This window comes from Pelobates fuscus, chromosome 2 (assembly GCF_036172605.1).
Source record: "Pelobates fuscus isolate aPelFus1 chromosome 2, aPelFus1.pri, whole genome shotgun sequence".
NCBI lineage: Eukaryota > Metazoa > Chordata > Amphibia > Anura > Pelobatidae > Pelobates > Pelobates fuscus.
The window spans coordinates 374,350,708-374,378,230 of NC_086318.1; the positions used below are offsets into that span (position 1 = coordinate 374,350,708).

At 42.2% G+C, this 27,523-nt stretch overlaps 1 protein-coding gene across 1 annotated transcript in view; it reads right to left on the reverse strand.

Moving 5' to 3' along the window:
- PNPT1 (polyribonucleotide nucleotidyltransferase 1) overlaps window positions 1-12,019 on the reverse strand; it is a 58,292-nt gene extending 46,273 nt beyond the window's left edge. Inside the window, exons 1-5 of the mRNA XM_063441405.1 lie at window positions 11,850-12,019; window positions 8,220-8,280; window positions 7,243-7,317; window positions 5,533-5,638; window positions 3,605-3,654 (exon numbers count right to left, since the gene is read on the reverse strand). Of these exons, the coding sequence (XP_063297475.1) occupies window positions 3,605-3,654; window positions 5,533-5,638; window positions 7,243-7,317; window positions 8,220-8,280; window positions 11,850-12,010 (453 nt within the window). The 5' untranslated portion in view covers window positions 12,011-12,019. The remainder of the gene's footprint in view (window positions 1-3,604; window positions 3,655-5,532; window positions 5,639-7,242; window positions 7,318-8,219; window positions 8,281-11,849) is intronic.
- Window positions 12,020-27,523: the final 15,504 nt, after the last annotated feature.

Sequence of the window (27,523 nt, forward strand, 5' to 3'; positions counted from 1 at the left end):
CCCTAGGTGTTACCGGTCTCAAAAGAGGTATCTAACTACTGTTTGCTGTAATAACCCGTGGATAGGAATCCTCCAGTATATTAGTGTGGGATCTCTCATGCGTCTGCATGGGCCGAATTTTATTATACTGGTATGGACACTATTTCTTCCATCTATTGTGTGGGTCCGTGTTCTGTGTTTAGGGGGAGGGGTAAGTTTATGCAATATCATATTCAGTTTGTGGTCTTTTGCTTTTTTTTTGGGGGGGGGGGGGGGGGTCAGTTTAGTATGTGGAGTGTCTTTTCGTCTTTGTGTGGTGTCCAATGGCATCCCCTGTGTCGTTGTTGGCTCATTTGTGTACTTTTGTTTTGGTGTAGCCCCTAATACGCCTTTGATTCCTTTAGGAGCTGCGTGTTTCCCTTTTGAGAGGGGTACTCTCTCTTTTTTGTAAGGTTTTGTGGGAGACTGATGGGGAGTCCCTGACTCAAGCTTTGTGGGGTCTATCCTATGATGGATGCCATATATGTTGTGCCACTGCTCTCCTGTTGGAGGGGGGTGGGGGGGGATGTTGAGCAACTGGTGTGTGCCTGCTTATCTTACGGATGTACGGGCTAGCACCTAACACAATTAAACTTTCAAAACATTAACACTTTTAATATATTCGCAATTGCACTTGTGTCTCTAGGCAGTATTAGTGGCTTTTGGCAACTTGCGAGTGTCCATCTTGTTCCGTGGCAGTCTATGGGACGAATGCCCTGTGTTCCTCCTCTTCCCGTGGCAGATGGTGGAGCGCCCTGAAACCCCTGCTGGGGATGTGGAAGTCTTCTGGGACCTCGATGGCTATGTCCCGAAGGAAGGCTCTGGGGTCTGCAGGTGGCAGGAGAGCCGCGGGTCCCGGGCCATTGAAGATCAGCATTTTGAAGGGGTGACCCCAGGCGAAGTTGTAGCCTTTGGCCCTTACCATGGGTTTCCATTCCCTTCTTGCCAGTGTGCAATGTCCTGGTAAAGGTGTAGCGGGTGGCCTTCATGGGCGTATTCATTGTTTCTGCTGCTTTTTATAATCGCTTCTTTGGTGGAAAAGAAGTGCCACGGCATGATCACATCTCTCAGGGGGCCATTGGGGGGTGAGCCTCTTGCCCTCAGCGCTCTGTGCCCTATCGATAGTCCAGAAGTGTTCTAGCATGTCGAGCAGCTGTGCTTGGAATATTGTGGTAAGTACTGCCTGTATGTCAGCATCTTTTACGCTCTCAGGAAGGCTTTTAATACGCAAGTTATTCTGTCTGGATCTATTGGATGCATCTGCCAATTCCGCCACTCTGGTGATTAAGCTGTTCGTGACAGTAGCGGCTTCGTTGTAGGCTGTTACCACGTGGTCCATCCGCCATTCCAGGGCCTCTGTGCGTTGGCCTACTGCTTGGATTTCAGCTTTCATCTCCTTTGCCGAGCGCTCAAACTCTGTCGCCAGGGACTTAAAGCACTTAACCTCCGCCAGGGACTGGAGGATTGCACCTTGTGACTCCATTTGCGATAGGTATTCGGGATGTCCGCTTTTTAATTATCTGATTTTTTTCTTTTACCTACACTTTTCTCTTATCACAATTGTTGTTTCCCATTTCTGTGTGTTTATTCATGTAATAAAGATCTATGTATTTGTGCTTTTACCAATTATACTGAGTTATTTACTATTTACAGGGTTGATGTTCCAGGAGGGATACGCCAAATGGCTAATGATTTAGGTAAACTAGAAAAATGGTCAGAGTTGTGGCAACTGACATTTAATATGGATAAGTGCAAGATAATGCATCTTGGATGTAAAAACCCAAGGGCAGAGTACAGAATATTTGATAGAGTCCTAACCTCAACATCTGAGGAAAGGGATTTAGGGGTGATTATTTCTGATGACTTAAAGGTAGGCAGACAATGTAATAGAGCAGCAGGAAATGCTAGCAGAATGCTTGGTTGTATAGGGAGAGGCATTAGCAGTAGAAAGAGGGAAGTGCTCATGCCATTGTACAGAACACTGGTGAGACCTCACTTGGAGTATTGTACGCAGTACTGGAGACCGTATCTTCAGAAGGATATTGATACCTTAGAGAGAGTTCAGAGAGGGCTACTAAACTGGTTCATGGATTGCAAGATAAAACTTACCAGGAAAGGTTAAAGGATCTTAACATGTATAGCTTGGATGAATCAACACAGTAAAGGAGGAGACTATATTTAAAAGAAGAAAAACTACCACAACAAGAGGACATAGTCTTAAATTGGAGGGACAAAGGTTTAAAAATAATATCAGGAAGTATTACTTTACTGAGAGGGTAGTGGATGCATGGAATAGCCTTCCAGCTGAAGCGGTAGAGGTTAACACAGTAAAGGAGTTTAAGCATGCGTGGGATAGGCATAAGGCTATCCTAACTATAAGATAAGGCAAGGGACTAATGGAAGTATTTAGAAAATTGGGCAGACTAGATGGGCCGAATGGTTCTTATCTGCCGTCACATTCTATGTTTCTACGTGGGAAATTCTCCCTGTTTTTTGACAGTCAATATCCCAGGTGGTTCTCACCACTGGGCTGTTTGTCTTTCAAAAAGTATTCTATTCATTTTTCTCATTGTATCCCTTGGGGCTAGGCCTATATTACCCATTTAGTCCTTCTTGACTTCTTGGTCAGGCTTGTCCTGTCCCTGTAGTCTTGCAATCTTTTGTCTAAGTTAGGTAACCAACTAAATGTACTTATAAATCAACCAATATGCCAAGATTATATTGAGTATGGAGCTCATCTGTCAATCTGGGGTCACTAAAAATGGACGCAGCTGACAAAAGGAGAGCCCCAGGTATCGACTGAAATTTATGTCTCCCTGGTGCCATGGGGGTGGGGAGGTTTAAATTCCATTGAAAAACTCACTTGGAAAGCCGAATGCAACTCATCTGTCAGCATGGAGCCATTAATTCTATCCAGTGATATCTGGAGCTCCCCTGTTACAAGCAGGCAAACAGTGAGCTGATAAAATAACGCAAAACAAAATTATTTCGTCATGGATCATTTAGGGAAGAACATTCATGACTGAATGATTACGTCATGCGTCGTGAAGGGGTTGAAGACTTTGAAATTATTGATACATGTATGTGCATGTAAATATACATACATGCAGAAACTATTAGGGTCATTCACTAAAGTGAGAATTCAAGGTGAATTTAAAATTTAAGGCTGAAATAGAACTGGAATTATTATCTTGTTCAGCTATGGTTTCAGTTTGGCTACTCTGGTTCTAAATTTATAATTCACTTTGTATGTGTTTATATTAATACATTTTATTATAATAGAAGGTCATAGTTAACACAAATGCATATAGCATTGACACTATCTCAGATAATGGCACAAGAATTTCGCTTTAATTTATCACGTTTATTTTCACAAAGAAAATAAAAAAGGAATGTTAAAATCTACCTGTATTATACTGTTCTTTACACAGCTATTTGGGTCCCTGGATTGGCTTGGTGCTTTAATTTAAAATTGTACAGCTAAATTAAACCTGTATGCATCCTCCACAAATACTATGAGGCACGGTAACCATGATTCATTCCAATCAAGCAAACTGAACACGGTCAGAAATAAAACAAAACTTACCTGTGTGTCATAAAAATATCCAGCAGGAAACAGTGGTCTAATAGATCGATCTGCAAAACAAATTGTCTTGTATTCATTTTCCATTGGAGTAAAGGTAAAAACAAAAACAAAAAACAAATGTGGAGCGGCCTCACCACATGATCAGGATCTGCCTATTGTTATACCATGTAGGACAGAAGAAGGCTAGAAGCTCTGGGGGTTCCAAGGAAGGATGACTGAAGATTTTATATACAGAATGTACCAAATTGACCATTAGAGGGAGAGGAAAGTTCCCATGTGTAAGTACTGCTTCACAAACAATTTCATTATGCTGAGCTATTAAGAGTTGTTCTAAGCCCCAAATGAACACTAGCTTATTTGAACAATTTAGTGTCCAGATCATTGCCCTGCAGCCTCACTGCTTAATTATCTGCAAAGTACTGTATGTGTTAAACCACTCTTGTTTCTTTTTATGCAACCCTAGCCACACTTCTCCTGGTTGTAACTCATACAGCCTTCATGAAAAGAAACAAGTCAGAGATAAAGCAAAAAAGTTTAATTTTTAAATCACATCTTACAACAGTGTACTTACTTTGGAAATCCCCCTGCTCTGTTAATTGCAATGTAATAACACAGGAGGCTGAAGCTGAGTTTAGCATGCAAATAACGGAGCAGGAGATAAGAGTTTCTAAATTTAGACACATTGTACAATAAGGGAAGATAAAATCCAATGGACTTTTTCAGTAATTGGCAATGAAATTGGCACTGTTTTAAATTACAACCCTGGCTCTTACTTGCTGGTGTGGTTTACTCAGTGGAGCAAATATCAAGAGGCAGCAATTGCCTAGAGCTCCTGCCATGGAAAGACTTCTCATAGTGCTGCGTTGGGAAGTATGAGATTAGACAGCCACAGAAAGCCTGAGCGGGGTTAGAAGGGGAGGGCTTGTAAAGGCTTCAGACAAGAGAACTGCAGTTTTCGCAAGCCACTTTTAATAACACCCCAATCAAAAATGCGTAATTGAATGCATAATTTAATGCATGCATTCTTTCATTGGGGAATATCTACTGAACAGTAATTTATTTATTCTTATTTTGGCAGTGGAGTTTTTCAATTGAGAATGGAGTAGGACTGCAGGGGCAAGATCTATACATCAAAACAACTAAGGCTCTTTTGAGAAAACTGCTATGCATTGTTTTTGGAAATACAAACAAAGAAACAAATAACAAAACAGCCTTCCTCTGTTTATAAAGGTTTCGGAGTTCCTGCTTAAGCATTGATCAATAAGTTAAAGCGAAGAGGACATTCAGGCAGATTCTGATTGGTATTAGAAGTATATAAAATAAATGGCTACTCCAAGCACCATGACCAGTTCAGTGATTTGAAATAGTCACAGTGTCTGGAGTATGTATGTGCAGCATTTCACTATGAATCACTGCACTTATGGAGTTTAATCCCTTTGTTGCTGGATTTGTAACTCCACCTCTGGCAGCATAAATGGGGAATCACTAGCCAGCCCAGAAAAAGAGTTCTTGGCTAGCTAATATCAATTCTGTGCATATTTCTATGCACAGAATGTCATTCATTGGCTGAGAATGATAAGCTGACCCTCTATTCCTATGAATGAGTGACAGGATTGACATCCAGCTTCTACGGTCGTAATCATTCTACAAAAAAAGAGACCCTGCACAGGCTGTAGTTATTATGAAGGTTGGAGAAACCCTTTAACTTGTAATATGCATCATTATATATGTCTTAGTTATTTGCCTAGCAAAATATAGAAGACAACATGCAATAAAACACATTGTACTACAATAAATACATTATTTCTTTAAATTATTATTTTTTTTGGATACTTTCATACTCTACTACCGAATCAGACAAGGGTCATTACAATATACTCAAAAAGCAACTGACAATTTATATCATACATTATAATATTTGAAAATACCTATGATTCGACTAGTTAATATTTCACTATGACTTGAACCAAGTTCTCTTCTTAAATGGTTTGTTGGTATTCTTCCGGCAGCAGCAGATTTTTGACGATAATCAACCTAAAATTAAATGAAAAGTTTATTTGGGAAATAGACTTTTAGATATTTCCAAGTGAAGGCCATTAAACTTTCTAAAAGAACCGGTCAATCAAAACGTTTACAGTCCAAAAAAAAAAAAAATGAAAAAAAAAAGAAAAAAAAGAAAAATCAACTAAAACTTATATGAAGTTTCCATCCCTAAACTCCAAAACAAAGTGCTGAATAGGTTTCTTAACACGGAGACCCAGAGGTGTGCGCAAAGCATTGTCTTGCATTGGGCACACCTATGGCAGTGGAATCATTAAAAAAATATATTAATGCAATAATTCATTGACCGTCTGTTGGTCACATTTTTAGCAAATGTAGTATTTATATGTGAAGTTTTCAGCTCTGTGAACTGCACACTGATATTACCTAGAACTATATTAATGAGTGTTTGGTCTGTCTACTTACTAGGCAGTAAATGGGATCCTGCAATGTACTTTGCACATTGATCAGAGGAATGAAGATTGGTTCACTATGCAAAGAAGACTAGCCATTCAACTACAAAAGTGATGGATAACTTTGGTACCTCCCATGTTTGAAGTACTTACTGACCACCATGCCAAAAGTAGTTCAAACAAACAGTTATGAATACACCAGAAAGACAGCCTGCAATGCTTGCACATATGCAACATGTTCTTCAACAAGCGTCTATAAATAATTGTGTATTCTATATACCCCATGGCTTTGAAATCAAGGAGCTGGCTAAAAAAAAGTTAGAGACAGATTTTTCAACATCAAAAATAAAATCCTTAAAGGGACACTATAGTCACCAGAACCACTACAGCTTAATGTAGTTGTTCTGAAGTCTATATACGGTCCCTGCACGCTTTACAATGTAAACACTAACTTTTCAGACTAATGGCAGGGTTTACATTGCTGTCTGGTAACACATCTAGTGACAGTCACTCAGACTGACTCTAGAAGTGCACCTACATTAATGCTCCCCATAGGGGTGCATTGATTCAATGAATCTCTCAGAGGAGAAGTTGATTGCGCAGCATGGTGTTTTGCCAGGCCTACGCAATGGTCTCCTAACGTTATTCTATGGGAAAGCAAAGCATTGATTGTTTGAGATCATTAAGATTGATTATCTCAGCCATGGAGGTTGGGTCAGCCGCGGCATCACCAGCATGGCGTAGGAAATAGGGTGAGTAAAACACCTTTCCAATGTGATTGGTGGGTCCCTAAACATGCACACTCACTGACTCCAATCTTGGGCAGCCGGTCACCTCAGCGCTGAACAGGCTCACAAATCCCAGCAAGCCCTGATATACCCACTTGTATATATCTATATTGTACAACAATGAAGAATTTGTTTATTTGAAAATGGTAAAAAAAACATCAGAAACATGGGCAGTGCAAATGCTTTGAGAGATAGTGAAATAACAAAATGGACCAATATCAACCATCTTGATAAACTTATCAAAGACAGAGATGCTGCTGTGAGGAGATTATCCCAGTGCTAGATTACTGGTGAATGTAATAGAATTTTTTTTTTTTAAATGGAGATGGGGCAGGCCATCAGAACACTCTAATGTTACAATTTTTTCTTTTTAACTTTTAACAGACTGTGTACTCACCACTAGTGGCATGAACTGAGATGGAGAAGGCTTTGTCTTGCTAACAGCGGTTACCATTACAGACGTCTCACCTAGCTTGATGAAGAGTTAATAAAGGGTTACAAAACTACTCAGGATTATACATACAAGCATGCAATATTTAACCATTTGATTTCCAGAAAGACAAGTCCCTGTGGGAAATTACATCACAGCCCTCTGGCACGCAAAATGATTATTCATACAGAAATTTTAATTCATTAATAAAGATTATGCAACTTGTGTAATGTATGCCTTTGAACATAAAGAAAGGGGCTGTGCATATACCTGAACAATGATTACAGCACAATTGACACAATACACTGCTATAGAATGCACTGCATTGATTTAATTTAGCAACAGCATTATGGTATAAAAAGTATCCATTCAACCAAAATATCTCAAGGAAAACGTTGATATTTTAATTTTTAGACAGTTATACTGTAGGAAAATATATAAACACACACCCAACATATACATACATACATATATATATATATATATATATATATATATATATATATATATATATATATATATATATATACACACACACACACACATACATACATACATATATATACATATATACACACACACACACACACACACACACATACACATATACACACATTTAATCATGGATAATATGTAAATCTGGCACCGTGGTCCTGCCTATGGAGCTGGTATTTATGAAAACATAACTTCTTGAGCCTTGCAGATACTCTGGATATAGTCCAATGGATAATACACTAGTGGCTGAAAGCCTCTTGGTAATGACACTCTTATCCTTGAGAGACATAAATATTTCCATGCGCCTGATGATTTTCATAAATTGCAGGTTTGGCTTAAATAAAAGTCTTGTGTCTTTATAAAATATTAATGATATGCTAAAAAATAAAAACTACACTTTGAAACAGCTGCTTGAGTTCTCAACTGTGATATTTATAATTATACTTTACCTTCACAATGGCGCATCCATCAGCAAACCGAGCAAGCTTTCCAGAAGAAATTTCTAACTTTCTGTAGAAATAATAATGCAAATTTTACCACAAAACCAATAATTACTTTTATTACAATTGAAAGATGTTAAAATAATTGTTCACTTTGTTTATAATTCCTCAAACCAATTAACATTTATTGAAAACATAAAATGATATATAGGAGCTATTAATGGTACACCCCAAGGTCCATAAACCGTATGGTGTGCTGTAATGGTTATGGAGCAAGAAGTGCTCTGATGACCCCCCAATTTAAGTAGACAAAACGTTTACCAATAATCTGACTTCTTAACTGGGGTCCATTGGTGCTGGTAGGTGCCTCTGACAGCGAGAAGGTACCTGCTCTGAGCTAAGTTTGTCAGTGCAAGGTTTAATTACCTAATTGGCAAAAAGAAATCATCTGATGCGCTCAACAAAAGAACTTGCCCAGCACTGCCGGAAGCTCCATATTACACTAGTATCAACATACGCTGTTGCCCCCTAACTTACATCTATCTCCTATATGACTAGATTAATGTGCTTCTCCTCCCGTTACACTGGATTAATTGCCAGAGCACCATCATGAGAACAGAGTGATTATCGGTTTCTTTATTCCACTGGCAAATTGCACGTTTTGAGTGTGTGCTAAAAAAAAAAAAAAAAAAAGAATCACAGCAACTACAGTACGGGTGTACATGCTGCAGCTGTTGTAAATAGCAAGAGTTTACTCTTCTTTTTCCATCCGGCAATTTTGAACACGGCTCTATATGCCTTTAAAAGGAATGGTAGACATATAGAGGCCACATTTGTGATCACATTTTTTGGAACAATTTTCAGATTAAACTAAAACTTTTCAAAGTGACATCAAGTCACGTTAAGCATGACAGGTGCACTTTAAATTTGTCAGACAGATCACAATGGCAGATATTTTGTAATTCACAAAGTAAATGTGCTAAACTAAAAATGTATTTGCCTATGTCTTTTAGATGTATATGCACCTTTGTGCTTTGGCTAGAATGTGACACAAAAAAAACAAAACAATAAAATACTCTCAAACACTGTTATTTGACAGTGTAAGGAGACTTTAATCTTTCAAATTTCAAGCCAAAAAACAAAATAAATCTGGAAAACAAAATACCATTACTTCTATCATATCTGCAATAATAAATATATCAAGCTCCAAGAGAAGCAAAGATTCTGTCAGTAGAAATACCTGAAACCGATCTCACAATCTAAAAATGTATTGTGGGGCATTTTATGGGAACAATAACAAATTAAATTCACATTTTAAGTCAGAATAACCAAGCTGTAAACAACATTGGAGTTTGAAAGCTTAACAATTTTGGTAAACAAATATAAAATGTGCTGATGTACTCTTTTTTTTTTTTTTTTTTTTTAATTCTTTATTTTTGGTGTGCAGGTGAGTACATACGATATTCATGCGCCACAACAGCGTGCATTTATACTTGAACATATTTTGTTTTGAAGAGCATAATGATAGGTTAGGCATTTATGTCTGAACTATAATAAACAACTTGCTAGATAACTCACTTGTTTCAGTGTACAATAGAGGGTCCGACAGTTAATTCTATCACATGACTAAAAGGTAACTTCGCTGGTGTATCCAGACCACTAGATTTGGGTATCATAGAGTAATATTCAGGCTATGTCGCACATGTGTAGTCTAGCATATTGCATACTAAACAGTTAATTTTCAGAATAGGCTTGAATAAAAATTGAATAAAGTTAAATAAAACGAAGATGCTAAACGTTGAACCTTGCTAGATCGCTTATTTTAGCGTTGATATAAAGTAAGCACGCTTTAGAGAAATGTCTCGCTACTACATTATGCCTATAGACGTTATGCTAGAAGCGTTTAGGCTAAGAGTCCTTGCTTTAACGATAATAGCATTAACCCCTTAAGGACCAAACTTCTGGAATAAAAGAGAATCATGACATGTCACACATGTCGTGTGTCCTTAAGGGGTTAAACCTCGCTTACCCCAGAAAGCAGCATTGCTAGCACAACAGTAATAAACAATATATCATCAGGCATTAAACCATTGGAGACGAGTCCAGTCTCTCATATCACCTCGAGCACCGGTAATTGCCTGCCTGGAGGTGGATATTACACACGATGTGCCTGAGGCTTCTGTGACTATTGGGGGGTGTGCGGGGTGCCCGCTTGTTGTCGGGTGGGGAAGTTGTCGGGTGGGGAGTGTTCACGCTGGGGGAGCTAGATGGGGGCTAGATATCTGTTCCAGGTTGCTGGGCTGAAAGGCTAGCGTGGGGGGCCCGCGTAGCGGTGGTAGTGTGAGGGGTTAATCCAGCACCTATAGATGGGCCCCACGCTAGTGTGTGGTTGTCGTTGGGTAAGGGAGTGCGGCCATCCGCAAAGTGGGGCTATAGCTCTCCGGTAGGTTGTTGTCTGGATCTGGATCAATTCGGGAGGGCAATGTCCCGGCAATATATTTTAGAGTCCTAGTCTTTTCAGGTGGTGGCTGTGACTTTAGGTACTCCGGCGTGTCTTCTGGGGATGAATTCCGCCGCGCTGGCTGTGTGATGTACTCTTTTTAATTAGAGGTTTGTAGAATAACCACGAATGCTTCTCCTAGCTGGGTTCTGCTCTGTTTACAAGGATTACAACTATCACAATTTCTAAAATAACAAATCTATAAAACTCAAATATTCTGTCAAGAAAATACCTGCAACTACTCACACTACTAAACAATGATATAGCCCTCATTTAGCGGGTACAATGAAATACTAAGTTAGTTTTTAAAGTCTTTAAGGTAACTTCTGTGCCCTACCTAAATTTTAAAGCAAAATAGAACAAGTGACAAATAAAATTATAAGCAGCAAGGAGAGCAAGATACACAGTTACACATCTTGAAGGTATTCATCTCAACATTTTAAAAACAAAATCATCTGTGCCCTGAAGACCTCTACCTCGGTTTTCCCCTGTGACATGAGTGGCCTTCAAAACCAAGGAAGGGGGCTGACGGGGTTTCAGGGGGCTGACGGGGTTTCAGGGGGCTGACGGGGTTTCAGGGGGCTGACGGGGTTTCAGGGGGCTGACGGGGTTTCAGGGGGCTGACGGGGTTTCAGGGGGCTGACGGGGTTTCAGGGGGCTGACGGGGTTTCAGGGGGCTGACGGGGTTTCAGGGGGCTGACGGGGTTTCAGGGGGCTGACGGGGTTTCAGGGGGCTGACGGGGTTTCAGGGTACTGACAGGCTTCAGGGTACTGACAGGCTTCAGGGTACTGACAGGCTTCAGGGTACTGACAGGCTTCAGGGTACTGACAGGCTTCAGGGTACTGACAGGCTTCAGGGTACTGACAGGCTTCAGGGTACTGACAGGCTTCAGGGTACTGACAGGCTTCAGGGTACTGACAGGCTTCAGGGTACTGACAGGTTTCAGGGTACTGACAGGATTCAGGGTACTGACAGGATTCAGGGTACTGACAGGATTCAGGGTACTGACAGGATTCAGGGTACTGACAGGTTTCAGGGTACTGACAGGTTTCAGGGTACTGACAGGTTTTTTAATGTACTGAAACCTATTATCCCACACGTGGGTAGCAGTGTCACCTCCCTCGACACATGTCATTACCGGGATTCCATGTCCACAGTCACGGTGCTGCTCGGAGCATTCTGATTGAACCCTCGGTAAAGCCGCCACCACGGCAGCCCTCGCCACCTCAACCCATGTCGGCTGCCACACAGCATCCCGCTCATCACTCCAGGCAACCGGCAGTTCATGGGGGCAGCCATGACACCTCACGTGTACCACACACACCACCTGACAGCGGCGGGACTCCCGATTGGTTGCTGAGAGGTTCCCCCCGGGCCACGCCCAACAACCTTGAGTCAGTTTCGATTCTGAAACGACCGCGCACGCTAAACGCTGGTAACTGGAGGGCGGATGTGACGTCATCACGCTGGCTCTGTAGCTGGCCATGGAGATGTTGGTGTGTTAGTCCTGATGTGTATTACAGGGATACTCACTAAGCAAGGCTGCCCGAAAGCTAGATCCACGGATGTTGTAGATTTACAACTCCCATGATCCTTTGCATACCTTTAAAATGGCAAAGCATCATGGAAGCTGTAGTTTTAAGACATCTGGGGAATCTAACTATTGGGCACGCCTGCATTAAAGAGTGAATTTCACATTTTAGACCAAAGTAGTTGAACTAAAAGCATAGCTGACGAGAGATTATTTTTTTTCTTCCTATTTTGGCTATTTTGACCTGAAATTGTATATTCATTGTGAATTCTCACTTTAGTGACTAGCCCTGTGTTCTGGCTTGGTAGCTTGGCCTTGAAAAGTCTTTTTAATATAAAAATGAACCGTGCACCAGAGATAGATATGGGAACAGTATTTCACAGGGTCATTTGATAGACTGCCACGTGTAGTGAGTTGAAAGCAGAAGGACACTATTCAGGTCAAAACAACTAATCTGTGACCATTGCGGAGTTTGGAGAGTTTTGCAATTCAGATTACAGTTCATTGCAATTCACAGTTTAGTGAATAACAACATATTGACAGATTTCCAATTTAAAACTCCATTTGCTTTGCACCTACTGCTACTAATGTCTGCCCACAACTTCTGTCTGAGTTGTAGTGTTCAGCTGTGTAAAGCAGTGAAACATATGCTTACTAAGTTATCTTTGTAGTAAATGCAACTGGATGCTATAAAAGACACACCTGTGCACATTCTGTGTGCCATCAACATTACTAGTTCCGTGCTATCCCCTTTGGCCTCGGCACAGCTCCCAAAACATTCTCCAAGATTTTGGTAGCTGTAATTTCTCACATTCAGCTGTAAGGTATTTCCTTTATCATTCCCTGGACGACATTCTAGTCCTGTCCAACGACAAGAACTGACTGACTGCTCATCATATTCAAGTTCTTTACATTCTCCAGAAGTTTGGTTGGATTATCAACCTCAAGAAAAGACAGCTTTCTTCATCTCGGACCTGGGAGTCCGGTTGACACATCCAGAGCTCTTGTGTCCCTAATTTAGGACAAAGGATCCAGATTCTTCACTTCATATCTCTCTGGTAGGTCCCAGCAAGGAAATGTATGACTCTTCTGGGGAGTTTCACCACTCACCATATTGCTGTATAAGAAACTTGCAGACTCTTTCCTGCAAGGAAGACAGTGCCTGTCAAGGTTGAGCTCCCCAACATGCAAACTAAAGGACAAGAGAGGCAACCCCAGATAGACGTATTACCGGTCCTTAAAATGGCCGGACTTAACGTGAAGATAAAAACAATATAGTGTGGTGGAATCTCGGTAAAAATAAATTTAGTAGGCCGAGATTACCACGTGGCATGTGTACGTGCATATGCTGACGTATCGGTCGGTTGGTTGCACGTGGTAAGATACGATCAGTAGTGTACGGAGCATGTGCAAGAATACAGGATGTAGTATTCCCCTCCTCCATTGTGCTGGACAGGCCATGCGGTAAAGCAGGAAGTTAATTCTTGTTTTGATTGGTTAAGAGAATGTGCGGGTGGAGCTTAATATGGGAGGAGTTATATGCCTATATAAGGAGCCTGCACTATTGTCCGGGGCTCAGAACTTGTTGTATTTTGTATCTTGGTGACATTAGTCCCTCTGAGTCCCGATCGGTGAACCGAATAAAGAATCTCTTCCTTCCTGAAGAAACCTGTGTCCATCTCTCTGTGCTTGGCTTCCGTCAGTTTCTCCGGTATCATTTGGTGCATTGGCCGGGAAGCTCATCGTTCAACGGTAGCTGAGAAGCAGAGGCGTGAGACGGTCTATCTTTGCCCACGTTCTCTACGGCTGCACCCCTGAACTTCTGCGTGGACCTCCCTTCGTCTCGGCGCCACTGGTCTGTTGTCCAGGAGATCATCGGCCTCTACGTAGTAAGTGCTGGGGTGTCCCCGTCGATGAGTGTGAACTCAGGTTCAGGAACGAGGAGGTAAGACGACCGCTGTTTTAGACGGCGGACCCACTAGGGGTATACCGATTGTGCGGTAGGCCCATAAGGGGTTAATCTGTGTATGGAATCTGCCCCCTCTGTCGGAGGGAAGGAGCGAAGGCGCACCGCTCAATCGAACGCTCTTTAGTAAGACCGTTTGATTTGGTTTGGAGTCAGGCGGGGTTCTGTGTAAATAGCCCTAGCCGGACACCGGTGTCTTGTCTAGACTAGCGTTCTAGGGTGTACAATTTGTTCGCTAGGTCGGAGGGACCGGGAGACTAAGCGGCGCCTGTGTAAATTCGGTCCGCTAGCTCTCAACCTATCTTGGCTAAGTGGGAAGGCGTGTAAATTTGGAACCCACTAGACTATTGATAGAGTAGAAAGACTAAAAGGGTTCTGTTGTAAATTCCGCCCTCTAGTTCGTGGTGCTATATGTGGTGCTTGGGCAGTGTGGCTAACCAAAACGGATGTAGATAGTTTTAGGTAGTCCATCAAGGTACTGGCCAATAGATTAGTTGGGATTGTATATGTGTTAAAGATTGTTTAGTAACGTGTATATCTTGTTAGATAGCGTGAGCTCTGCCGTCTAGCGAGAGTGTTAATAGTGTGTTGCTGTATTATAGTGCACGGTACCATAACCCTGTATATTTACTGATACTGTATATAAGTACTAATAATTGTCGTCTATTGCATGTCTAACACCATAACCACTAATAATTGTATTGTGACCTTAAATTGTACTTTGACCTATGCTAACCGTACTGTAGCTGCTGTTTGTAAAAGACGATGTTACTGGGGTGTGTTATAGACGGGTAATTCATATATAGAGAATTATAGCGTGGGTGGCGGTATAGTTTCGCCAAAGGGCATAATTTCGATTACTTAGTGACTGGTGTAACAGCTGTGTGTGTACGGGAATTCCCTGAGTGTTTTTATTGTGTTACTGTGTACGTTTCACTTGGTAACTGTACCACGTGGTGCTGTTGCCGAGGGAACGGGTGTGACTGTTGAATAGAGTGTGTGTATAGCATTCGTTGTCAACGACGCTCCATTGATAAGTATAGGCGCGTCGGAGTCGACGATTTTGGATCCCTTAGGATGTATGGTAAAGAATTTTAAAAAGGGATTTACATTATGTGATTTTGGGGTTAAAATGTCTCCTGCCCATTTGATCACTTTGTGCACTAGGGAATGGCCTACTTTGGTTGCGGCATGGCCGCCACGTGGCAGTTTGGATCCAAATCTGGTACAGCGTGTACACGTGGCTGTATCAGGTAGGCCTGAACTTTACGGACAGTTTCCATACATTGATTGTTGGAGGCAGGCCGTAAACGACTCGCCAAGATGGATCCGAACATGCCACGAGGAGCAATGTCGCCTCATGGTGGCCAGGACTAGTTTGTCCACTAGGACCATGGTTAGGCCCATTTTGGACACGCCCCCTGAGTCCGAGATCCCTATGCCGCCCCCTTATTTCCCTGTAGGGGGAGGTGATACAAGTACAGGAAGTTCCACACCCACTCGCCCGTTGTCCCCATCCTCCTCCAGCTCAGAATCCACCCCTCGCCATAAGCAACCTCCCCTTCCGACACCAGCCCCCGTTCAGTCCATCTATCCCGATGTGGCGCCACTTCAAGCTTCCGGTCAGGCTTCCTCTAGCCCGGCTCGGAACATTCTATTCACCGGCCTTCCCCACAATAAAGTCTCTACATCCCCACGTCTTACTACCCCCCGACCGGAACCTCTAACCGACGCCCCTCCACGAAGCCCTATACTAACCCGACAACTGACCGGTACCCAACAACCCAAACATTACCAGATGCCTCTTCGTTTGAATCCTGGGTCAGCCCACCTTGATGCTTTAGGTCAAATGGTGTATGCTGACCCAGTCTTCGTATATGTCCCGTTCACGACTACCGATCTCTTGAAATGGAAGACCCACAATTCCTCGTATACTGAAAAGCCACAAGCCATGACCGACCTGTTCACCTCGATAGTCCAGACGCATAATCCCACTTGGGCTGATTGCCAGCAATTATTAATGACATTATTTAACAATGAGGAGAGGACTAGGATAAATCAAGCAGCTATTAAAGCACTGGAGGAAGAAGCCTGTACTTTAAACCAAGCAAATCCAGCAGCATGGGCCGCAACTCATTATCCTAATACTGATCCCGACTGGGATGTTAATGGTGCAGATATGGTTAATCTAAAAGCCTACAAAGACGCTATAATTGCTGGCATGAAAGCCGGAGGGAAGAAAGCCATAAATATGTCAAAGACGGTCGAGGTGATTCAGAAAGGTGATGTAGCGCCTAGTGTCTTTTATGACCGATTATTGGAGGCATACCGCTTGTATACCCCCTTTAATCCGGAAGACACTGAGAATTCCCGAATGGTAAACTCTGCCTTTGTCAGCCAAGCTTACGGAGATATTAAGCGCAAGCTACAGAAGTTAGAAGGGTTTGCAGGAATGTCCATCACCCAACTAATGGAGGTAGCAAATCAGAAAGTAAGAAAGAGGAAGAGCGCAAGATGCGTAAAAAGGCGGATATGCTAGCGGTAGCGATCGCAGGCGTAGATAGACGGGGCCCAGATAGAGGTGATAGTAGGTGGAATAGGGAACCCCTGAGTAGGAATCAGTGCGCGTATTGTAGAGAAGAAGGGCATTGGAGAAGCGAGTGTCCGAAAAGAGAGCAGTACGAGAGAGACCAACCCAGGGCAGGATATGGAAATTTTAGAGGCAGAGCGAGAGGTAGAGGAGGTCCCGGAGGGAGTAATAGTGGTAACAGAGGAAGTGTAAGAGAAGACAGATACTATCCCGCAGCGCAAAGGTCCCGCGATAGAGAAGATAGGGACTTTGTAGGATTGGCTGACACGGTCATGGAGAGCTATTGATACCGACCGGGCTCCATCCCCCTTGGTCGAGCGGAGCCTATGGTCGATGTATCAATAGGGGGAAAAAGGAGTGCATTCATGATCGACACTGGTGCTGAACATTCGGTGGTGACTGACCTAGTTGCTCCTCCATCTGGAAGAACTATTACCGTAATAGGAGCAACTGGAAGGAGTGCTGCAAAACCGGTTCTTAAAAGTCGACTCTGTACATTGGGAGGCCACGTAGTAAAACATCAATTCCTTTACATGCCTGAATGTCCAGTCCAATTGTTGGGACGTGATATGCTATCCAAGTTACAAGCGCAGATTACGTTCCTTCCAAACGGAACAACATCCTTAAAGTTTAATGGACCTTCAGGTATTATGACATTATCCGTACCAAAGGAAGAAGAGTGGCGACTTTATACAGCGTTGACTAGCCAAAACCCTAAGAGTGATGAATCCTTATTCAACATACCAGGAGTTTGGGCAGAGAACAACCCACCAGGACTGGCCCGCAATATTCCACCCATTCGAATCGAACTAAAGCCTGGGGTTTATCCAGTGAGCCTACGGCAATATCACATTCCGCAGAAGGCTAAGAAAAATATTCAATCTTATCTGGATAAGTTCATACGGTATGGTATCCTAAAATTCTGTACTTCCCCCTGGAACACCCCATTGCTGCCTGTTCAAAAGCCCGGTACAGATGAGTATCGCCCTGTGCAGGACTTGAGAGCAGTCAATGATGCGGTTGTTAGTATACACCCAGTTGTGCCCAATCCGTATAACCTGCTTGCTTTAATTCCGGGCGGGGCTACCTATTTTACAGTCCTAGACCTCAAAGATGCCTTCTTTTGCCTCCGAATTGCTGCAGAAAGCCAATGTATCTTCGCTTTCCAATGGGAAAATGCTGTAACGGGCTCGAAACGCCAGATGACTTGGACAAGACTGCCCCAAGGGTTTAAAAATTCACCCACCCTATTTGGTTCAGCTCTGAGTCAAGATCTACTGGATTTCAAGTCCATCCCAGGAGAGTGTGTATTATTTCAATATGTAGACGATTTGTTGATAGCAGCAGTTACAAGAGAAATATGTCAGCAAGCAACACACGATCTACTACACATTCTCTGGAAGGCAGGATACAAGGTGTCTAGGAAGAAGGCTCAGTTGTGTTTGCCAACTGTCAAATATCTGGGATTCCATATCTCTGAAGGTCAAAGAATAATGGGGCCAGAGAGAAAAGAAGCTGTGTGCCAAATACCCAAGAATAGAAGACAAGTGCGAGAAAAGAAGCTGTGTGCCAAATACCCAAGAATAGAAGACAAGTGCGAGAGTTCTTGGGGGCAGCAGGCTTCTGCAGGATATGGATTCCCAGTTATGCGATATTGGCAAAACCTCTGTATACAGCTATCAAAGGTACAGAACACGACCCCTTCCTATGGACTCAAGAACAGCAAACGGCATTTGAAGATGTGAAGAGGGCTTTGATGAGTGCCCCAGCATTAGGTCTACCTTATCACACACGACCATTCTACCTGTATGTACACGAGCAAAGAAGAATGGCTGTGGGAGTATTGACACAGTACTTGGGATCATGGCAAAGACCTGTTGCCTACATGTCTAAGCAACTGGACGCAGTGGCCAGCGGTCTTCCACCTTGTCTAAGAGCCGTAGCTGCAGCCGCCCTGCTGGTAGCTGAAGCCGATAAACTCACTCTAGGTCAAGAACTTTATGTACGAGTTCCACATGCAGTACAGACATTGTTGGATTACAAAGGAAATCATTGGTTTAGTAACAGCCGTATGACCAAGTATCAAGCAATGTTGTGTGAAAACCCAAGAGTGCATTTAGAGACTGTAAATACCTTAAATCCAGCCACCCTTCTGCCGCAACCTACTGAAAGTCAACATGATTGTTTGGAAGTGATGGATAAAGTATTTTCAAGTAGACCAGATCTTCGTGATTTTCCCATCCAGAACCCCGATGTCCAATATTATACAGACGGTAGTAGTTATGTGAAAGAAGGGATTCGCTATGCAGGATACGCAGTAACAACGATAGATAAGGTGATAGAAGCTCGGCCACTGTCAAAAGGAACATCAGCACAAAAGGCAGAATTGATAGCACTGACACGAGCGTTACAATTGGCTGAAGGTTTAAGAGTGAACATCTACACGGACTCCAAGTATGCGTTTTTAACCACTCATGCCCACGGAGCTTTGTATAAAGAAAGAGGACTATTGAATTCAGAGGGCAAAGAAATCAAGTACGCAGCTGAAATACTACAACTATTGGAAGCAGTATGGGAACCGAAAGAAGTCGGTATTATACATTGTCGAGCGCATCTGAGAGGAGATGGTGATGTAACCAAAGGAAATCGGATGGCAGATAGTGCAGCTAAGCGTGCCGCTGAATCAGGAAGACAGGAATATGTGGAACATATAGCTGCTCTTATTCCAACTCCACTGTCTCAATGGACTCCAGTTTATACAGCTCAAGAAGAGGAGTGGTTAAAGACTGAACCTGGAAAGTATTTGGAGAACAAATGGTATCAGTTAGAAGATGGGAGAATAGTTATTCCAGCATCACTAGCGGTAGAAATCGTCCAAAACTATCATAATGGGACGCATTCTGGGAGAGATAGTACAGAAGAATCTCTCAGAAAACATTTCTACATACCGAGATTGTCCAACTTAACTCAAGCCATTGTACGAAGATGTGTAACGTGTGCTAAAAATAATGCAAGGCAAGGACCAGTAAAGCCACCAGGAGTTCAGTATATGGGGGGGCTCCCTATGTCCGATCTACAAATTGACTATACAGTAATGCCTAAATCTGGTGGACATCGCTACCTACTAGTAGTTGTGTGCACCTATTCAGGCTGGGTAGAAGCATGTCCTACTCGTACAGAGAAAGCAGGAGAAGTTGTGAGATTCCTGCTGCGAGAAATAATACCCCAATATGGACTACCCTGCTCTATAGGATCGGACAATGGTCCAGCCTTTGTTCACCAGTGCCTACAACAACTGACTCATATGCTTGGTATAAAGTGGAGACTTCATACGGCATATAGACCTCAGAGTTCTGGTAAAGTAGAGAGAATGAATAGAACTATTAAGAATCAGTTGGCAAAGATGTGTCAGGAAACCCAACTTAAGTGGAACGTCTTTTTGCCTATATCTCTATTGCGAATTCGCAGTACACCTACCTTTCCTTTTGAAATCATGTATGGGCGTCCACCTCCCGTACTTGGTAACTTAAGGGGGGATTTGAGTCAGTTGGGAGAAGGAATTACCCGGCAGCAGGTTGTAGAGTTGGGTAAGACTATGGAGGAGGTACAGAAATGGGTACAAGATAGATTACCTGTGAATATTTATCCACCAGTTCATAGTTACCACCCAGGAGATCAAGTGTGGATTAAAGAGTGGAATAATGTACCGTTAGGGCCCAAGTGGAGAGGTCCTTATGTTGTTCTTTTGTCTACCCCTACAGCGATAAAAGTGGCCGAAGTGACTCCGTGGATTCATCACTCTAGAGTTAAACCAGCAGCGGTAGATTCTTGGCAAGCTACACCAGATCCAGAGAATCCCTGCAAGATCCGGTTAAAGCGCACGACTCAGTCGGAGTGACGAGGAACCTTGTGGATTACAAATTTTATTATTTCAGAGATTGGTAAGTGAGTGAGAAGGCCATAATAAAGCCTGTCCGCTCACCGACGTGTAGTTTAAAAGCCAGGAAAGTCTCGAAGGGACTCCTGTGAAGACAAGCAGAACTCCATTCCCTGCAGCCCTTACATCCTGGAAGCTGAGGTGCCATCGCACGGACGAAGACTGAGGATGCAGCCGACGAAAGATGTATTTGTGATAATGTTTATTTATATGTATTTTTATATTCAGGAAGGTAGAGGTACCGACACTCCTAGCTGTGAGGTATGCATTAAGACTACAAGAACAGGTAATCATATTTCCCAGACCCTAATTTGGCATTCGCAATATGAGTGTAAAGGTGATGTGTCTAGGTGTAGATACTTAAATGTAGAGTATAGTGTATGCCATTTAGGAGTAGGAGAACCTAAGTGCTTCAATCCAGAGTATCAACCCCGTACAATTTGGTTGACTCTCAGGAATGGAGATCCTCAGGGGACCCTAATAAATAAAACAGTGTTAGAATCCGTACATTCTTCGGGTGTTCTGCTATTTGATGCATGTAAAGCAATATCAAGTGGTAGAAAGCCGTGGAATGTATGTGGGGATCTTAGATGGGAGAGAACGTATGGGTCTAATGATAAATATATATGTCCCAGTAGTAAAAATAAGTATGTGAGTCCTAGATGCCCAAATAGGGATTATAACTTTTGCCCATGTTGGTCTTGTGTGGGGTGGGCAACTTGGAGACAGACAGCAGACAAGGACATGATTGTGACTAAGTTGCCTACCAATCCATATTGTAAGTCTATGGAATGCAATCCAGTCCATATTCTTATAAATAATCCTGACCAATTCTTGGAAAGATATGGTAATTTATTTGGGTTTCAAATATACGGGACGGGTTTAGACCCTGGGACAGTATTGCTTATAGGGATAGAGACCGATACGGTAACCTCCCAAACTCATCAAGTATACCATTCGTTTTATGAAGAGATGAGTATAGATAATAAGATCCCCCATAACGCTAAAAACCTGTTCATAGATTTAGCTGAGAGTATTGCCGGTAGTCTTAATGTAACCAACTGCTATGTGTGTGGAGGTACTAACATGGGAGACCAATGGCCTTGGGAAGCAAAGGAGGTAATGTCCGGTTCTGAGGCAGTTGAACAACTAATATCTTCACAAGCCGATTATCAGATGAGTGTTAGAGGTAAATCTGAGTGGAGATTAAAGACCTCCATCATAGGTTATGTTTGCATAGCAAGGAAAGGAATGATGTTTAATACTTCTGTAGGAGAGTTAACTTGTCTAGGGCAAAAAGCTTATGATGATGATAAAAAGAATACAACTTGGTGGTCGGCTTCAAATGTCTCAGAACCATCTAACCCGTTTGCAAGATATGCCAATTTAAAGGACGTATGGTTTGATTTATCTATCACATCTAGTTGGAAAGCCCCAGCAAATTTGTACTGGATCTGTGGTAAAAAGGCCTATTCGGAGTTGCCACAGGACTGGGAAGGGGCATGTGTGTTGGGTATGCTCAAACCATCCTTCTTCTTGTTACCTATTGAAACAGGTGAGACTTTAGGTGTTAAAGTATATGATGTGAATCCTAGGAAGAAAAGGGGGCCCATAGAGATAGGTGCCTGGGAAGATGATGAATGGCCTCCCCAGCATATTATAGATTATTATGGGCCAGCCACATGGGCAGAGGATGGTACTTTTGGATATAGAACCTCAATTTATATGCTCAACCGCATTATAAGGTTACAGGCGGGGGTTGAGATAATTACTAACGAGACCTCACAAGCGCTCAATCTTCTAGCGAAGCATAATACCAGGATGAGGACAGCAGTGTACCAAAATAGATTAGCCTTGGATTACCTATTGGCAGTAGAGGGAGGTGTATGTGGGAAGTTTAACCTGAGCAATTGCTGTCTTCAAATAGATGACGAAGGGCAAGCAATAGCTGAGCTTACTAGCGATATGGTTAAACTAGCGCATGTGCCTACTCAGGTATGGAAAGGGTACAATCCAAGTAGTTGGTTTGGTAACTGGTATGAGCAGTTTGGAGGGCTTAAGGCATTGGTAGGCGGAGTCATACTGATTTTAATGTTGTGTCTACTCCTGCCATGTCTTATTCCCTTAGTAGTTAGGTCTGTGCAAAGCCTGATAGAAAATATAGCAGAAAGGAAGGCTGCAGCACAGATAATGGCCATATATAAATATGAGGCTCTAGATCAAGGAGAACCAATGCAGGAAGAGGAGTGTTGAGGGATTCACATCATAGGAAAAAGTCTGGTATGGTTCATGGTAACCTGAGGTGTATGCAAACCAAGGTTAAGTGATGCCTCAAGTAATTGTGAAATATCAAGAGGCATCAAAGGGGGGAATGTGGTGGAATCTCGGTAAAAATAAATTTAGTAGGCCGAGATTACCACGTGGCATGTGTACGTGCATATGCTGACGTATCGGTCGGTTGGTTGCACGTGGTAAGATAGATCAGTAGTGTACGGAGCATGTGCAAGAATACAGGATGTAGTATTCCCCTCCTCCATTGTGCTGGACAGGCCATGCGGTCAAGCAGGAAGTTAATTCTTATTTGTTTTGATTGGTTAAGAGAATGTGCGGGTGGAGCTTAATATGGGAGGAGTTATATGCCTATATAAGGAGCCTGCACTATTGTCCGGGGCTCAGAACTTGTTGTATTTTGGTGACATTAGTCCCTCTGAGTCCCGATCGGTGAACCGAATAAAGAATCTCTTCCTTCCTGAAGAAACCTGTGTCCATCTCTCTGTGCTTGGCTTCCGTCAGTTTCTCCGGTATCAATAGGAACGTCAGACGAGCCAAAGTCAGGGTTAGAGAAGGAAGAGTAAGCGGTAAACAAAGCCAAGGGTCAAGGAAGCTAGAGATAAGAATAACCAGAAGACAAGCCAAAGTCAGATACCAAAGAAACACAAGTTAACAGAACGCAGTCTCGGGCTAGAAGAAACCACGACAGGGCAAGGAATGATGTAAGAAGGAGGTATAAATAGGGCTAGGTGAGGTCTGATAGGTTAGGGATAGAATAGGGTAGTATATAAAAAGAGAGCAATTACCTGGTACTATCCCTTTAAGTATTTCAGACAAGCCGTGCGTACCCCTGTTGCAAACAGCACGCGCATGCGCACACCCCTAGACGAGCGCGCGCACCCCAGCGCACGCGCGCAACGGCGGCCGGAGGTCCGCACAACCCGGCAGAGCAGGAGGGACGGCGGGACCGGAGTAGCGCAGGCCGCAAGGAGCTATGACAAGTGCCATATTAAGAACTGTTCCAGCATTTCACCCTAAGGTGGTTTTATCCTTTCATGTGAATCAAGATATAATTTTGCCTACATTTTCCCCATCCTTCAACAATAGAGGAGGAAAGGTGGCATTGTCTGGATCTAATTTGTTCTCTCAATTTACTTGGCCCGCATCAGGAAGACATTTAGTATTGGGAATAAATTGGCCAGCCAGCTTCTTCCATTTCCATTGGCCGATGGATTGTCTCAGCTATTCGTCAGGCTTATCAAGCTTCTAGAGTTCTGGTGCCATTGGGTCTTCATGCTCATTCTACAAGATCTATAGCCTATTCATGGCCAGCTGCATATTTCTCCTGGCCGCAATTGTTCGGCAGCAGCTTGGCACTCATTTAACAATATTAATAATGATTACTGTTCAGATTTGATTGGATCGTCTAGCTCATCCTTTCGCAGAAGTGTCATTTTTGCTGCCTTATAATTGAGTTTTCTCATATATTATTAGCATCATGCTTTCATTTCTTGAATTTATTTGGTTCTCCCTCCCTTAAGTCTTTAACATGGATATCACCTATCTGTAGCACTGCCATGAATATATAGCCAGGAAAACAGTAAATGTATTACATACTTACCAATGTTTTCTTTTCCCAGATAAAGGTCATGGCAGCACTACACTCCCTCCTTTCATTTGGTCTTCTTGTTTTGTGACTCAGGACTAATACTGAGGATGTAGGGGATGGAATCTCTTTTTAGGAGGGGTTCCTTTCCAGTTTAGAAGTTGAAGTAGCTATTCCCATCTGTAGTCCACATGGCCTATATCCGGGAAACGAAAATAGGTAAGTACAGTATACATTTCAGTGATATACACAATTGAGGGACTTTTTTATTTTTATCTTCCTGGTAATTGCCTTAATTTCCAACAATATCCATAGTCCACAGAACCTCCCGTGGATAATTGTATATCAATTATACATCTACTTGCCAAACAGAAGAATTAGGCATTGCTTAAACTCCCTCAACTAGTTATCAAATTGTACAAATTATCAGATTCTAGAGTGAGTATTTTCACTCGAGGGCACAGAAAATGTATTACCCTCCTCAGAGGCAGCTAAGACTAGTGGGTGGTAAAGTGTTTTTTTAATTCCAGCTGAGGCCCAATTTCAAACTATGCCTCATTCCATTATGTCTCTCCTACTCCCCATGTTGATTATTGATGTGTGCCCCAATCGAGCTCATTGGTGGCCATTTACTACTTTTTACTTACTATGGATATGAAAAAAGTAAGAGAGTTAAGGGAAGAACGATTGAATATGGTAAAGAAAGAACAATGGATATTTTGGAGGGATACGTGTAGGGGAGAAGAAGAGATGGGAAGAATGATTGGACATGGAAATGTGAGAGGTAAGGGAGAAAAAAGGCAATACGCATTACACTTACGGGTTAGTAATTAATAAAGGACATTATTTTTTGCATGTAAATAGTTGATAGTGTTTTGGTAGATACTTAATAGTAATTCTTTTTTATGCTATGTAGGCATACAAAACCTTTGGCCCCTGACACCAATTCTGCCTGCAAATGCATGACTCATGCTCGCAGAGGTGTAGCTGGGGGAAGGGGGATGGATCCTGTTGCCCAGGGGAATCAGATGATGGTAGATGACACAAATTATCAGGGACATATTGCCTTACTTCCACAAGCACCAGAACAGAGGCATATGTGGGCAATTGATGGAGAAGTTAGATTGAGAATGGTATAAGAAACCCGCTGGATTTTGTTGCCTGGCTCACACTAGCTGACATTAAAAGGTATAGGTTACAGGTATTTATATTACAACAGAGGGTCCCCTTTATTTACTCATTAAAAAAACAAAAACGTTAATATTGCAGTTAGGTGAGATGAGCATAGGTCCTTTCAGCAACTAAACAAAATCCAACATCTGAAAACTCTGAAAAAAATGATGGATGTACAAAATAAATTCCAAATATAAGCCAACTAGGTCAGGAGTATGGTGAAGGGGGATAAATACAAAGTAAGCCCTACAAAGTGGAAGTCTAAATCCAAGCGGATTTTTCCAAAACATAATAAATAAATAAATAAAACGTAACCTTTAATAGATTCTAGTAAAGTCAGTCACACACATATACACAATGCCACCACCTTAACACAAAAGTAGTTCTCTAGGATGAAAATTAGTAAGAGCGTGTCTCTGCTTGTGATAAAGCTACGAGATTCCTAACGAAAGGAGGGGAATAGTAATGCCCTCATACACTGTATAAGAACCAAATATTGATATAATCCCGTTAGAGACAGGGACTCTGAATTAGATTATAGCCATTATAAACTTCCTACGTTCTGTCCGGATATGTAATTAAATATGTAGAGATTCTGACAGAACATAGAGGAGAAGTGAGGTAGCAATCACTGCTACAATAGTTAGTTCACCTACCCACGTGAGCAACCGGGAAAGGGTAATCAGAGGATAGGGAGTGCAGCCGTAATATGGTAATATCAATCTGCAGCATAGACAACTACGGCTCTGTTATACCAATATGTCTGTTAAACAGTATTGTAACTACAAGTGTCGAATAGTAGAAATTTGTTACGTTTTTGCAATAATATTGGCAGAATTAGAGGCCAGAGATTGCGTGGAATTGGGTTGGATGGTAAACCTTTGTTTAAGGCTCCTGGCTGATACCTATGTTGTGCATTCGAGGGCACCCCTTATCCAAAAATCTGACCACTTATTGACTTGTCTAAGTTAACCCATAACAAACCCCCGTTATGTAAAATATTTGGCAATATAACACAGGGAAGTTAATATTTTATTAGAATTTACTAAATTTTGTGTCTAACTTAAAGGTCTCTCCCCTTTCTTTTCACTGCATCTTATGGTAATTTAAGTCTTTTTTTTGCAGGTTGTTTGTATTTGTGGCTGTATTTGTCATCTAACAGAAGATCATTTTCAAATCATTGGACTGTTAATTGAATTGTTGATTAAACTGATTATGTTCATGATGTCATGTCCAATCTGCCCTTGGGTAGACATAATGGCCCGCACAGAGCTCTGATCTCAACATCATCAAGTTTATCTGGGATTGCATGAACAGACAGAAACAACTGGTACTACCTAAATTAACAAAATAACTCTGGTTAGTTTTCCAAGATATTTGGAACAACCAGCTGAGTTCCTTGCATAACTGTGTTCCTAGAAGAACCAATGCTTTTTCTGCAAAGGGTGGTCACACCAAATATTGATTTGATGTAGACTTTTCTTCTGTTCACTCACTTTATTAAAATAATTTTTACTGTAAACTCCTTCTGTCCACGTGCGCTACCAGAATCTTGTCCACTGGGGTATGATGTAATGCTCTGTATTCCTGCAGCCTTTAGCACAATACTTGACTCCATGTGCTTCTCACACCTCCCCATCACTAGAGGCACCCCTGCATTGTTTGGCCGCACAAATCTTATTTAGAAAAAAAAAAGTAATTTCACCAGCAGTGGCCAGACCAGAGTGGTCCAACAGGA